This window comes from Cnephaeus nilssonii (assembly GCF_951640355.1).
Source record: "Cnephaeus nilssonii genome assembly, chromosome: 2".
Taxonomy (NCBI): Eukaryota; Metazoa; Chordata; class Mammalia; order Chiroptera; family Vespertilionidae; genus Cnephaeus; species Cnephaeus nilssonii.
The window spans coordinates 10297917-10313268 of record NC_137073.1 but is presented as its reverse complement, the minus strand read 5'-3'; the positions used below and the strand labels follow the sequence as shown (position 1 = coordinate 10313268).

Here is a 15352-nt window from a genome sequence, read left to right as displayed (position 1 = left end):
TATTCTTAATGTGGTAAACGAAGATATTAGAATAAATGTAATCAATTTATCAGACATTGTTTTTATCAATGTTGTTTTTATATCATGTCTTTGTTGTTATATCATGTTGTTATTATTTATTAATCAATTTATATATTATTTTCATATACATTTTACTAATTTTCTTTCATCTCTGACACTTCTATCATAGAGAAAGGGTGAATAGCGATATTAAAATATTTCTTCTAACTAATTTCCTTTCAATGTGCATGAATCCGTGCACCGGGCCACTAGTGTATAATATAGAGTGCAAAACTGCCATTCTCTATAACACTGTCTCAGTCCATTGAGATTTTGCTTCCCGGTAATTGTCAAGTTCAAATAAACTCACAAAATTTCTCTACAGGTTTGAATGTTTCTTACCTTGACAACATCTAGAGCTTCTTGAGGATAGTCACTCAACAGCACTACCTAGTTACTGGAGACAGAAGGATGAATAAGACCAAGTCTCTGTCCTCAGTTTCTACACAGAAGATTGCCACTGAACAAGTGATTTCAAGTGTGGTAAGGACTATGCTAGAAGCACACATGCAGCAGAGAATTCTGCGTGATCCAAAGGCCTCTCCAGTCCTAGCTGGTTTGGCTCAGTGCATAGAGCATTGGCCTGTGGACTGAAGGTTCCCAGGTTCAATTCTGGGTTGCAGGCTCAATCCCCAATGGGGGGCATGCAGGAAGCAGCTGATCAATGACTCTCTCATCATTAATGTTTCTATCTCTCTCTCTTCCTTTCTCTCTGAAATCAATAAAAATATATTTAAAAAACAAACAAACAAACAAACAAACCGAAGGCCTCTCCAAAGAAGTAAAGAATGACTTGGAATAAACTAAGAAAGGAGGAAGTGGCGGGGAGAGGACAGGAGGCAGAATGTCCAAGGCAGAGTGAAGAGTATGCACCAAGTTGCTGGGGATTCAAGACCTGAAGTTCTAGTGAGGCTGAAGACAAATACTGTAGTGACATGCAGAGTAATGAGGAAGATAAAGACTTTCCCAAATTCAATTTTCTACCTCCCAGTCCTCAAAGGGGCCGGGCACACAGTAGGCCTCACTAAATACTTCGGTGAAGTGTCCTTGGACCATCTCACAAGCTGCTACCTCTTTGTTAATCTGGCAAACGCCCACTCACCTTAGAAGGTCCTTTCACATTTGTCTCCTCAGTGAGGCCTGTACCCAATGCCTACTCTCTTTAACAGAGTTATTCATTTACCCCACTATTCTGCCAGAACAACTATTGTTTCCTTTTCATTTATATGTAAATATTTAAAAATATTTTTTATTGATTTTAGAGAGGAGAGGGAGAGAGAGAAACATCAGTGATGATCAGCTGCCACCTGCACGCCCCACACGGAGGATCAAGCCTGCAACCCGGGCATGTGCACTGAGCCACGCTAGCCAGGCTATATGTAAATTTAACTATATATACTCCTATGTATTTTTCATCACAATCTTCTTTACTAGACTATGAGATTCTCAAGAACAGGAACTAGCTCCAATTCTAGGTCGATACTTGTACATGTTTGCAGAGCAAATGGATGCAGTCCTTGTCCTTTTCAAAGGACGGTTCCTTAGTCCTTCCATAGCAGAAGGCCTTCTAGAAGGAACTTTCAGTGCTCCCAGCCCAGTCTCCTCACTGACTCTCTGAATCAGGGCAAGCAGGCCTTGCCTTTTTAGAGGTGGGGTTCCAGCCATAACCGGGTCCCTGCCTAACCCACTTCCATCTTCCACACTACATTTTCCCTCCTTAACTTACTTGGCTCCAGCCACACAAGCCTTCTTTCTGTTTCTCAAACAGGCCAAACTCATTCCTACCTTAAGGCCTCTGTAATTCTCTCTCTCACTCTATTATTATTATTATTATTATTATTATTATTATTATTATTATTGATTTCAGAGAGAAAAGGAGAGGGATAGTAACATCAGTTATGAGAGAAAATCATTAATTGGTTGCCTTCTGCACACCACACACTAGGGATTGAGCCCCCAACCCGGACATGTACCTTGACCCGGAATTGAACCGTGACCACCTGGTTCATAGGTTGACGCTCAACCACTGAGCCACGTCAGCCAGGCCTTAGTTCTCTTTAGACATTCTTCCTCCAGAGTTTCAAATGGCTAACGTTTTCTCATCATCCAAGGCATCTTAGATATTACTTCCTCAGAGATGCCTTCCCTGCCCATTCAAGAAGCCCCCAACCACACCACTCTCCATCTCATCCTCTCGTACCTATCAGGATCTGAAACTCTCTTGATTATTGTTCATATTTTTTACACCCTTAGAAGGACCCTGGTAGTCAAGATTTTTGTCTGCTTTGTTCACTACTGCATCTCCAATACCTCGAATGGTGCCAGGCACATAGAGGGCTCACTGAATACTTGAGAGAATGAACACAATCAAAGTGGCTTTGGGGATCTTAGGTGTGAGTATTCAGCCATTTAACACCTTTGCCTACCTCTGGGAGGCACAAATATTCGACCAGATTTAATCCCAACATCCAAATTATGCCCTGGGCTCTGCGGCCTGAGGCTCAGGTTTGAGTCCTGGCTCTGCTACCAATTTCCTTATGTAAGCTCATTTCTTTTCTTTTCTTTTTTTTTGCTGGCCCTGGGGCACGGAGATCCTGGCCACGCCTGCCTCAGGCGACAGGAGCAGGTCGCTCAGTGTCAGAGCAGTAAGGACCAGCCTTCCAGCTTCCACATGGCACTGGATTCAAGGAAAACACCACCCAGATCATTGACCCTCCGACCCTTTGTCCCTCGCTTGTATCTTTTAAAAAAAATAATTCTTTATTGTTGAAAGTATTACATATGTCCCCCTTCCCCCCTATTGACCCCCTCCAGCCCGTGTAACCTCATTTCTGATAGTTTGGAGCAATAGAAAGAACATGAGCTTTGGAATCTGCTACTTACTAGCTGTGTGACTTAGAACTAATTACTTAAGTTCTCTAACCTTTAGTTCCCTCATTTGTCAAAGGGAGATGTTATAGATCCTCACACAGAGCTGTGGTAAAGAGGCAAGGTAGGGATTTTAAGCATTTACTGAATGTTATTTCTCTTTGCTTTCTTCATTTCTGATTCTTAGTTGCCCCATCCATAAAATGGGAGAAATAGACATCTTTTTTTTTAAGAGGAATGAGAAATACCGAATCTTTAAATGATATTTTGAAATGTTGGAAATAAAAAATTTGCAAAAGACCTCTTTTTTGAAGCTAATTTTTAAATGTAAAAGCATACTGAGGGACAAACAAGATACTTCTGTGGACCAGATTTGGCCTGTGAGCTACCCATTTTCCACCTAGGCTACGAGGTTGTGGGGGATGATGTGAAAACCCTTATTGTATAATTTAGGCAAATCAGTTTACTTCCCAGAACTTCAATTAGCCCATCCTTAAAATGGACCCACCTTTGTGTAGATAAAAAGAGATCAATAAATTCATAGATACAGATGGGGGAAGGTGAGGACCAGGGAAAAGGGTCAAATATATGGTGTCTGAAGGAGACTAAACTTTTGAGTGGTGATAACATACCCCAATACATTTAGTTTTATGCCCTAGCCGGTTTTGCTCCGTTGTTAGAGCATGGGCCAGAGGACTGAAGGGACCGGGTATCCATTCCGGTCAGGGGCATGTACCTCGGTTGCAGGCTGGATCCCCAGCCCCAATCCGGGCTCCTGCAGAAGGTTAGCAATTTGGTGTGTCTCTCTCACATCTATGTTTCTCTCTGTGTCTCCCACTCCCTTCCACTCTCTCTAAAAATCAATTAAAAAATATATTCTCGGGTGAGGATTAAAAACAACAACAACAACAACAACAAAACACCCCAAAAAAACGACACATTTAATTTTCAAGAGACCTGGAGTGTGAGACGCTTAGCATGCTGGTGCATAGTAGCCCCATGACACATGACAGGGAGCGGTAGCTTTCTGTGGGTGTAGATTCGGTAAGCATGTTTTCAAGGAGCAAGGTATCTCGGGGTCCAGGAAAGGAGAAAAGACAGCGAAGGAGGAAAGGGAAGAGGTGAGGAGGCAACAGGGTCCGCCCTCCGGGCGGGGCGCCAGCGAGAGGCCCAGGCCCGGGCTGGGGCGCACGTGGCCTATTTTGGGCGGAGCGGACGTGCTCGGCCGCAGCGGAGACCTCCGAGCCGGGCACAGGAAAAACGCCTTGAAGGTGGGTCAGAACCGGACTGCGAGGACCTTGAAAGTCGGGGTGGAGCGGACCGGGGTCCTGGGAGCTGGGGAACATCACTGGATCTGGGCTCTCCATCCTCCAGGGGCAGCTCGGACTGGACGCCTGGGTCCTCCGGATCCCGCCCCTAGGGGGCGGGGTTAGCCGTTCTGACCAATGACAGGTCTCCCGGAGGCCCCGCCTCCGAAGCATCACAAGTGTCCAAACCCGGGGAGCCCTGTCCTGGTTGGGGGGGTTGCGCTAATGCGAAACCTGCAGCTGGTGAGTGCGCACCCCCAGGTCTCCGCACCGATCCCGCCTGGAGTTCCGGGCCGCCGACCCAGGCGCCCGGCAGTGACTCAGCGCGGGAGGGTGGCGACTCGTTGGCACTGGAGATTCGAACTGTTCTGGGCCTTTCACGCAGGGATGCGTGGGGTGAACAAGTGTCTTCCGAGCTGGTCGCGGGCAAGTGCTGGTGCCTAGGGCCGAGCTGGGGTGGGAGGGAGAGGGCCAGACCCAGAGACCAGGTCGGGCAAGAGAAGCCACGGCTGCACCGCCTTGCCTGCCTGGGCCAGGGCCGGGGTGCGGGGTGGGTCCTGAGCGTCTGACCCAGCTGCCCGCCCTAGGACACCAAGATGCCTGACGAACAGCAGGCACAGAAGGAGGAGGAAGAGATGCAAGAGGAGATGGTGCTGCTGGTGAAGGATGAAAATGAGGGTGAGGAGAAGTATGAGGTGGTGAAACTCAAGATCCCCGTGGACAACAAGGAGGTACGTGTCCCACACCCTGATCCCTAATCTGGAATCTGAGGATCAGCAACCCATCCTTCTGCCCCACTGCCTATGCTGAGGCCAAAGAGGTGTCACACCTGCTGTGCCAGGGTTTGTGCTGGGTGACATATACATATGTTCCTTGGTTCCCCATGGAGCTTGGTGCGTAGCACTGGTAGACTGCTGAGTAACCGCGCAGCTACAATCCTGTGTGATGAGAGCAGCCACCAGGGGGGAGAAGCCCAGAGCTGGGAACCTAATGCAGACGTGGTGGGGGAGGGGCCAGGTTAGGCAACAGAAACCCCTGACTCTTGGTAGCATTTACTCTTCTCCGGACACTGTTTTCAGCACCTCAATTCTATAACATAGGTAGTATTTGTTCCATTTTACAGGTGAGGAAACTGAGGCCCAGGAAGCTTGACAGTTTGGTGACTGGCCAAGGTCTCAAAGTTAGTAAAGAGATGGCTTGTCTGAGACCAGTGCGAGTGAGGGGTGAGGTGAGTGACTGCTCCGGGCAGAAGAAATGGGCCTTTCAGTGGCTCAGGGGGTGAGTGGGGCACTGGGAGAGGCGTGGGTGAGCGTAGGGTGTGTGGCAGGCCAACGGGCATTTGGGATTTATCCTGAGGGTGATGCAGGTTTAAAGGGAGGAGCTTTACTATCAGAACGTGAGTTAGGTTTCCCCATTCCAGCCCCGAACTGCCACAGCTTCCAGTGCCACCCAGCTCATACCTGGAGAACTCTGGCTGGGCCAGGTTTCTGGGCCCAGGCTCTGCTTTCTTCCTGCAGGGGAGCCAGTTGCCAGGGAAAGAACGTTCTGCTGCCCCCTAGTGGGTGTGGTGGGCCGTAGGGGGCGGGGGCTGGCTGCTTTGGCCTCTGCTCTGTCACAAGAACTCTGTAGGTCTGTTTTTCTCAGGCCTCCTTGGCCCATCATCCTAGCTCAGTCTGCCTCTTCTGGCCCCTGTGGATCTCCTGATCTCCCCATTCCACCTGTAAGTTAAGAACTCAGACTCCAGCCTGGCCAGTGTGGCTCAGTGTTTGAACCTCAACCTATGAACCTGGAGGTCACAGTTTGATTCCTGGTCAGGGCACATGCCCAGGTTGCAGGCTTGATTCCCAGTGGGGGGTGTGCAGGAGGCAGCCAATCAATGATTCTCCCTCTTCATTGATGTTTCTATCTCTCCCTCTCCCTTCCTCTCTGATATCTATATATATATATATCTATATATCTATCTATCTATATATATATATATATATATATATATATATATATATTTAAATATATTTTATTGATTTTTTTACAAAGAGGAAGGGAGAGGGATAGAGAGTCAGAAACATCGATGAGAGAGAAACATCGATCAGCTGCCTCCTGCACACCTCCTACTGGGATGTGCCCACAACCAAGGTACGTGCCCTTGACCGGAATCGAACCTGGGACCTTTCAGTCCGCAGGCTGACGCTCTATCCACTGAGCCAAGCCGGTTTCAGCAATATAAATATATATTTTTTAAAAATAAAAAAGAGAACTCAGACTCTAGAGCTCAGGGTAGACTTCCATCTCCATCAGTTACCAGCTGTATCACCTTGGGCAATCTCTTCTAGATTAAGTGTCTTAATTTTATCCTCTTTGTGCCTCACTTTCCTCATTTGTAAAAGGAAAGTCATACCTGCACCTACTTCTTAGGGTTGTGAGGATGAAATGAGTTAATACATGTAAAGAGCAAGAACTGTGTATGGCACATCCTAAATACTAGGTAAATATTATTCATCTTTCTTCTTCTTAAACTCTAAGGCCTTGGGCTATGTCATCCTTCTGGAGGATTGTTTTTAATATATATATTTTTAATTGATTTCAGAGAGGAAGGGAGTGGGAGAGATAGAAACATCAATGATGAGAATCATTGATCTGCTGCCTCCTGCACGCCCCCTAGTGGTGAACAAACCTGCAACCCAGGCATGTGCCCTTGACCACAATACAACCCAGGACCCTTCAACCCCCAGGCTAACGCTCTACCCACTGAACAAACCAGCTAGGGCCTTCTGGAGATTTTTCAACTCATTTTTATCAAAGGCCTTTTCGGGCTGTATCCTGGGGCTGGGTATGAAAGGGAAACCAACATGGAGGCCTAGACAGAGGATTGAGGGCAGACAACTCCAGGCAGTGGGGAAGGTTCACAGACAAAGCTCAGTGGGGATTTGGCAAACGGAGGCAGAGGAGGGGCATTCCAGGAGGAGGAAACAGCAAAAGCAAAGGCTCAGAGGAGATGGGGCCAGAGGGCTACAGGTGTTGGAAGCCAGCACAGGAATTTTGCACAGCACGTGAGGTGACACGGTGCCCTCAGAAGGCTCACGTCAGAGGAGGCACATTGGCTTTCTGTCCCGAAGATCCACTGGCGGTTGTGGGAGAACAGGCCATGTAAGGCTGGTGGCCTGCTCTCAGGCAGTGACAGCAGTGGAGACAAGACAGAGAGTTGGGGCTATGTGCGAACCTTGATTGGACTGGCTGGAGCTAAGGATGGGATGGAGGAGGCTGGGCATGGCTGGTCATGAAACGTACGGAGGGCTAGACTCGAGGCAGAACCTGTAGCGGTTAAAAGCATCGGTTCAAATCCCAACTTCACCATTTATCAGCTTTGCCTTGGCTTTCTCATCTGTAAAACGAGATAATGAAAGTAAGATTTTTGAAAGCCAGACTGAGTATCCTCTGGGTGAGTGGATTTGGAGGAGGAGGGTGGAAGTGAAGATTGCTCACACACATCCCATCAACATTTAGCACAGCACTCTGCCCACGGATGGCTCATGAGCTCGCTGTGTGGTCTCCCCGAGTCTCCATTTCTATGAAAATTGTCATCTCCCAAGCTCTCTCCAGTGCTATCATCACCCAGTCCCAAGGCCAGTTGTTGTCCAGAACAGGCCTGAATCATGCTGCACGCAGGCGCCGAAGCATTCTCTCACTGCCTATCAAAATCCAACTTCTCCAGTCCTAGCTGGTTTGGCTCAGTGGATAGAGTGTCGACCTGCAGACTGAAGGGTCCCAGGTTTGATTCCAGTCAAGGGCACATGCCTGGGTTGCGGGCTTGATCCACAGTGTGTGGCGTACAGGAGGCAGCCGATCAATGATTCTTTCTTATCATTGATATTTTTATCTATCTCTCCCTCTCCCTTCCTCTCTAAAATCAATAAAATATATATATATATATATATATTAAAAAACTAAAAATCCAACCTCTTCTTAATGAAAACAAAGATTTTCTCCAAGGGCTCTGTGCACATCTAATCCTCTCTCTCTCTCTCTGCTCAAACCTTTGAGTGTTTTTCTGTTTCCCCCAGGATAAAGTCTCAGCTCCTAGGTCTGTCATTCAAAGCTCTACACCCCATGACCTCATGTCCTGACTTCATGACCCAACACCCATCCCACATTCCAGCTTCAAACAGACCTGCCCTTTCTCACCTCCAAGACTGTGCCTGTGTGGTCCTTCAGCCTGTAAAACCCTCTGCACCTTTCCACCTGCTTTCTCCAGGAGGTGTCCTCTCTTCTAGATTAAGTGTCTTAATTTTAACAAGCATACAAACCACCTGGGAATCTTGTGAAAGTGAAGATTTTGATTCAGTAGGTCTGTGGTGGGACTTGAGATTCTAACAGGTTCCCACTGCTGCTGACACGGCTGGTCTGTAGCAAGGAGCTAGAGGATAGGGATCGTATTACCAAAAAGAAGGGGGATTCTGAAAGGGTCCAGGGCAGGGCAGGGAGACAAGCTGTGTGGGGTGACCTCAAACTTGTCGGTGAGGTAGAACTGCAGCATGGTTAAGAGAACAGGTGTTTTGGATGATGAGACTTGGAGTTCAGACCCCAGTTCTGACATTGATTGGATGTAGGGCCGTGTGTGGTCACTTCCCTACTGAGTCTTGTTTCCTTATCTATAAAATGGAGCTAATGACACCTAACCCAAAGGGCTGTGAGAATTTACCGAGAACATGGGTGAAAAGCACTTAGCACAGTCCCTGGCACACAGAGAGCTCAATTCATGGTAGTTGTTATTAATGGACAAGTAATGGCTGAGGAGGAAACTGGGAACTTTGCTCTAGTCAAAAAAAAAAAAAAAAAAAAAGAAAAGAAAGAAAGAAAGAGAAAACCATAAACAGGAAGACAAACTCAAAAACTTCAAGTTTAGCCCTAACTGGTTTGGCTCAGTGGATAGAGCATCGGCCTGCGGACTGAAGGGTCCCAGGTTCGATTCCAGTCAAGGGCATGTACCTTGGTTGCAGGCACATCCTCAGTGGGAAGTGTGCAGGAGGCAGCTGATCGATGTTTCTCTCTCATCGATGTTTCTAACTCTCTATCCCTCTCCCTTCCTCTCTGTAAAAAATCAATAAAATATATTTTTAAAAAAACTTCAAGTTTATATATCTTACTATACTACATTGTATCCCCATTGGACCCTCTTAGTATAGTGCAAATACTATTTATTCTTATCTTTAAATCTAATAGCTGTAGAATTTAACACATGTAAGGGCCTTGACTGACCACCTAGTTTGGTATTTGCCCAGCTTTAGTCGCATGTATAGCGCTCACTGCTGTGCTGATTTATTTATTTATTATTTTAAATATTTTTTTTTTCTTATTGATTTCAGAGAGGAAGGGAGAGGGAGATAGAAACATCAATGAAGCGAGAGAATCATTGTTGGGCTGCCTCCTGCAGGACTCCTACTGGGGATGGTGTCTGAAACCGGGGCATGTGCCCTGACTAGGAATTCAACCTTGATCTCCTGGTTCATGGGATGACGCTCAACCACTGAGCCACACCAGTGGGTCTGTGCTCATTTATTTCTCTATTATTATTATTATTTAAATCTTTATTGTTGAAAGTATTACTCTGTCCCTCTTTTTCCCCCATTGACCCCCTCCAGCTCGCTCCTGTGCTCACTTATTTAATGCTTTTCTTCAGAGAGATTCACATTGTTTATGTTAAATCCATGTTCATTCAAAAAAATAATACTGATGAAACTGTGGGTTTCATGTGATGCATAGTTTTTCTAATATCCATGAAAATAGGTACATAACGATCGTAATGATAAGAGTGCGCCGGCAGGAGCCTTTGAATCCTCTTGCTCTAGTTTATCTTGAGCTCCAGATTATCAAGAATTGGAGATGTGACCTGAAACAGATCTCGCCCTTCAATAGTCCTCCTGTGATGTGTGCCTACCTCCAGCTGGGCAGTTTTTATCTCACCTGGCCTGCCGACCTCGCCTTGCTGGGTTCACTGAGGCAGGCGGGTTCACTGGGAAGGGAGTGACTTGCCTGGGGTAATAGATGTCAAAACCAGGGCAAGACTGGAAAGTGTGACCTTGAAGTCTCCCTGTGCCAAATCAGCTACGGGGAGTTTCTTGATCTGAAGTGTCAGGTTGTACTTTAACTTTGAATCCCCCTGGGAAAGTGCCAGGACTTGGAGTCCAGCCTCTGTCACATCCTGGCTGTGCGAGCGCCGGGCAGCGCAGTGTAGCTGCTAGTTAAGGGTCCTGCCTCCCACGGGCTCTGGGAATTTAATCTGCCTCAGCCCGTTTTCCTAAATATCAAAGGATAACAGCCGACTCAAGGCGGGTGGCAGGAAGATTTAATACAATAATGTACATCCAATAGCATTGTAGAAACTTGACACTGTATTGTTGGTATCACTGTTATTATTATATATACTGTTTAAACCAGAATTCTGATCTTCAAGGCCTTGAAGTTCCTCCTTGCAGCTTAAGAAAGTAAAGGCCTGAACTGCTCACAAGCTGTCACCCTCTCTTAACCATTTCCTTATCTATAAAATAAGACTATGGTAACTGCTTTGTGGGGAGAAGGTAAGACTGTCTTGTCCTTAATATGTGTCAGGTATTTCGTTTAATCATTAACTAATGTACCTAACTGCTCCGCCCGCTGTAGATACTCAACATCACTTTGCCTGGATGAGCCCTCTCTTTCCTAAGAAGGGAGCAATATGCCCTCAATAGTCCTCTTCCTTCTACTGTTAATACAAAATGTTAACATAATACAATGTTAACACTGTTAATACAACGTGTGCCCTTCACCTGCCTTTTATAAAACATTTTTTTATTTTATATCTAGAAGCCCAGGTTTTGTAAAACTGGCTTATTTTCATTTCAGGCCTCAGAATTGTATTTGGGTTTTACCCTTGCCTCCTTCTTCACAGCTTAAAAAAATGCTATGTGCTGTATCTTAAAAGTTTATTCAAAAGCCTGGATTCGTTTTTGGCCTCACTTCTAATTCGCCATCCTCTTCTACCTCACTGGCTTCTAAGTCGCCATCCTCTCCTACCTCACTGGCTGCTGCTCATTTTGCGGCCCTTGGTTCTCTCTATCCACCCCTTGGGTAATCTCATTCAGCCTCAAGCTTTAAAACCATCTACAGGCTGGCGGCTTCCCAATTAATTTATCTGGCCTAGGCCTGTCTCCTGAGCTCCAGATTATCAAGAATTGGAGATGTGACCTGAAACAGATCTCGCCCTTCAACTTGCTCTTCCCACCATCCTCATGTCTGCAGATGGCAGCTCGACTTCTGTGTGAACCTAAATTCAAAATCCTTGGAGTAATTTTGACTCCTCTTTTCCTTACATCTCATGTCTGATCTTATTTATCAAATCTGTTGTCTCAAATGGCAAAAATATATTCAGAAGCAGACCACTTCTCGCCACCTTCACTGCTTCGCTCTTCACCTGTCACCGGGGCCTGAGCCACTGTATTCTCTCGCCAGGTGACTGCAGTGCAGTGCCTCCTCCCTGGGCTCCTGTTCTGCCTGCTGCCTCCTCCTGCCCCAGCATCCCCAGGGAGGCTTTTAAAATGAGTCAGATCTAGCCCAAACCGGTTTTGATCAGTGGATAGAGTGTCAGCCTGCAGACTGAAGGTTAGATTCTGATCAAGGGCATGTACCTTGGTTGCGGGCACATCCTCAGTAGGGGGTGTGCAGGAGGCAGCTGATCGATGTTTCTCTCTAATCGACGTTTCTGACTCTCTAGCCCTCTCCCTTCCTCTCTGTAAAAAAAAAATAAAACATATTTAAAAAAACAAAAATAAAATGAGTCTGATCTAGTCATGTCCCTGCGAAGTACCGTCTAACATCTCTAATGGTTCTCCATCCCTTTCATATTACAGGGTCCTAGGCTTCGAGATCCCCTCAGGGCACTCCATCCATTACTCTCCCCTCCATGCATTCTGCGTAGGCACTTTTTCTTGTCATTCTTGGGGTTTCACTGGGAAACCCCTGCCTCAGGGTCTTGTTGTGCCATCTGTAGCCTGCTTTCTCACTTAGTTTTTGCTCTTGTTACATCAGTTTTTTAAAATTGGTTTCTTTAGACAACATATAGCTGGGTCATTTTTTAACCTTATTTAAATTTGAAACATTCACCCAATATCAGCGCTCATCCATTTTTCCCGTAGCAGGAATTTAAAAAATATAATACTGAATCCCCAGTGCCTAGAACACAGTCTGGCACATTGTACGCCCTTAATAAATACTTGTTGAGTTATTAAAGAACAGGCAGAATGACACAGGGCATGTGCTATGTACATTAATGCAATGACTAATTTAATGTGCGCAGCCGTGCTCTGAGGGAGGCACCCTGGCTCCCCTGTTTTCCATAAGCGGGACTGAGCTTGCAGCTTGCGGAGACCCAGGTCTCTTGCTCCCGGGCCTGTGGGTCAGGACTGACCTATCTCCTCTTTCCCAGCAGATCCCGAGCAAGGCCTCAGCGCAGTCCGCCGACCCGGCGCGCCCACACGCATGCCCGGACTGTGGCCGCGCTTTTGCGCGCCGGTCCACGCTAGCCAAGCACTCGCGCACGCACACGGGTGAACGGCCTTTCGAATGCCCCGAGTGCGGCCGGGGCTTCTCGCAGAAGTCGGCGCTGACCAAACACGGCCGCACGCACACCGGCGAGCGGCCCTTCGTTTGCACCGAGTGCGGCCAGCGCTTTTCCCAGAAGTCGGCGCTGACCAAACACGGCCGCATGCACACGGGCGAGCGGCCCTACAAGTGCCCGGAGTGTGACAAGAGCTTCTCCGCCGCCTCGAACCTGCAGCAACACAGGCGGCGCCACACCGGCGAGAAGCCCTACGTATGCACGCAGTGCGGGCGCCGCTTCGCGCAGAGCTCCAACTACGCGCAGCACCTGCGCGTGCACACGGGCGAGAAGCCCTACGCCTGCCCCGACTGCGGACGCGCCTTCGGCGGCAGCTCGTGCTTGGCGCGCCACCGACGCACGCACACGGGGGAGCGGCCGTACGCATGCGCCGACTGCGGCACGCGCTTCGCGCAGAGCTCGGCGCTGGCCAAGCACCGGCGTGTGCACACGGGCGAGAAGCCGCACCGCTGTACCGTGTGTGGCCGCCGTTTTGGCCACCGGTCCAACCTGGCGGAGCATTCGCGCACGCACACAGGCGAGCGGCCCTACCCCTGCACCGAGTGCGGCCGGCGCTTCCGCCTCAGCTCACACTTCGTCCGCCACCGCCGTTCCCACATGCTAAGCCGGCTCTATATCTGCACCGTGTGCGGCCAGGACTTCCAGCTGCCCCCCGGCGCCACGGCCGCCACTGTCTCTGAGCGCTGCCCGGAGTGTGAGAGCAGATGAGCCCCCTTGTCGCTGCGGGCTGCTAGTGTCTGGCTGAGGAGGAGCATGCCAGGGCCCCGACCCCCAGGGGCTGGACTAACCTGGACAGGGACCCCGGGACCCTGGTTTGGGAAACTGGCTGCCCGGGACCTGGACGACATGGCAAATCCCCTACTGGGATTTTTGGAAACCGTGGCCTCTTCCCCCTCACTACAAATCCTCGACCCGTGTTAGTGAATAAAGTATTATATATTCACGCACATGTGCCTGTGAATGAGGTCAATGGGGAGAGGAGCAAAGTTGGGGTTTCCCCTGGGCTTAGGTGACTTAAGCGAATCGTCACGGAACCAAGTGGGGCTATTCGTCCAAAGGGTTCCTGGAACTGGGTGTGTGTGTGTGGAGTCATCCCACACTCGGCCCTTGGTTATGTCCTCATAACCTCTGATCTGGAAGGGTCCATACATACAGCACATTCGTTACAAATTTCTACTATGTGCCGAGCATTGTCCTAAACACTCTATCGACACCTAAACTTTACAACCCCGTCAGGTAGGCACTATTATTTCATTTTAGATGAGGAACCCGATGCACATCAGCTAAATTATGAAAGATGGCATTTGATCCCTGACGGCCTGGCTCAAAAATCTGGGCTCTAAAGCTATGCATAGCCTCCAATCTGTTAGAGGCCCCGAAGGGGAAGGAAACTGGCTGGAATCTCACAGGCAACCCGCTAGAAATCAGATCTCTGCCCTGCAGGTGGGAGCTACACTAGAGAAACATGGGAGTTGGGCCAGAAGCAACCCTGGTGCCCCTCTTCAGCACCTGCTGAGACGGAGCCTCCCCAGCCACCGCAGAAAGAATCTGGAGGTGGTTAAACAAAACTTTTATTGAGGGAGAAGAGTACCAAGAGGCTGTCTTCCAGAGGTTCTTGAGCCTCTGACCTGAAAGTAACTCCTTAAATGGCCTTTGGTCGTGTCTTTTCTAGGGGACTATAAAATGGACCAGCCCCTACACAGACCCTAACCTCTATGGAAACCCAACAACACCCTCTTTGGTCAGAGCCTCTGGAGGCGGGCTCCGAGCTGAGCTGGGGAAAGACCGCTTATATGTCCTAGGATCTTACAGAGACCTTGTAGGGACTTCCCCTAAGGAGCCTTTCTTGGTTTCCTCCAGCAAGAAATAATGCCTCCCCCTCTCACTGCATTTGTCTATGTTCTCTCTCCCATTCCTGGAGGGCAGAGCATCGGACCGAGTATTTCCTCAGGGCGGGCCTTAACATTACTCACCAGACGTCACCACCCCCCTGCTCAGGTGTGCACTGCTAAGCCCATTGTGAATATGAGGTTAGAAGGCTCGCCAGAGGTCAGACGGCAGAGCTAGGACCCGAGCACAGCGGCTAGACTTCTTCCCGACACGTGGAGGGACCCGCCCCATAAAAGGGCGAGAGGGGGTGATTTCCCCAGCCCGGGTTGGGGAAAGACCGCTTATACGTCCTCCAGGCTGAGCTGAAGGGGCCGACAGTATCAGTGTCCTTGCCCCCACCCCGCATCCCCAGGCTTCCCACAGTGGACATGTCGCCCACTGAGCTGCTGCCCAGATTGCACTAAGAACCCCCCAGCTCAGCTCGGAGCCCGCCTCCAGCGGCTCTGACCAATCACAGGCGTTAGCGATTGCTTCCGGGGGCGGAGCCGCAGGAAAGGCCAGTTACTTGTGTGGAGCTTGCTATAGCCCGCCCCTTACCCGGACTGGACCAATACGAGCAAGCTTCAGGCCTCTGTCCTGG

At 48.8% G+C, this 15352-nt stretch overlaps 1 protein-coding gene across 3 annotated transcripts; it reads left to right on the top strand.

Moving 5' to 3' along the window:
* Positions 1 to 4427: 4427 nt before the first annotated feature.
* On the top strand, positions 4428 to 13791 carry LOC307107188 (uncharacterized protein). 3 transcript variants are annotated; one of them, XM_079784234.1, is made up of 4 exons: positions 4428 to 4478; positions 4823 to 4966; positions 5359 to 5415; positions 12691 to 13791. In XM_079784234.1, exons 1-4 carry the CDS (start codon positions 4461 to 4463, stop codon positions 13588 to 13590), a joined length of 1119 nt encoding a protein of 372 aa, XP_079640360.1. In that variant the 5' UTR covers positions 4428 to 4460; the 3' UTR covers positions 13591 to 13791. The 3 variants fall into 3 exon arrangements, with proteins under 3 accessions (XP_079640360.1, XP_079640359.1, XP_079640361.1); XM_079784233.1 differs by having other exon boundaries at positions 5359 to 5463; positions 12694 to 13791; XM_079784235.1 differs by lacking the exon at positions 5359 to 5415 and having other exon boundaries at positions 12694 to 13791.
* The last annotated feature ends 1561 nt before the right edge of the window (positions 13792 to 15352 follow it).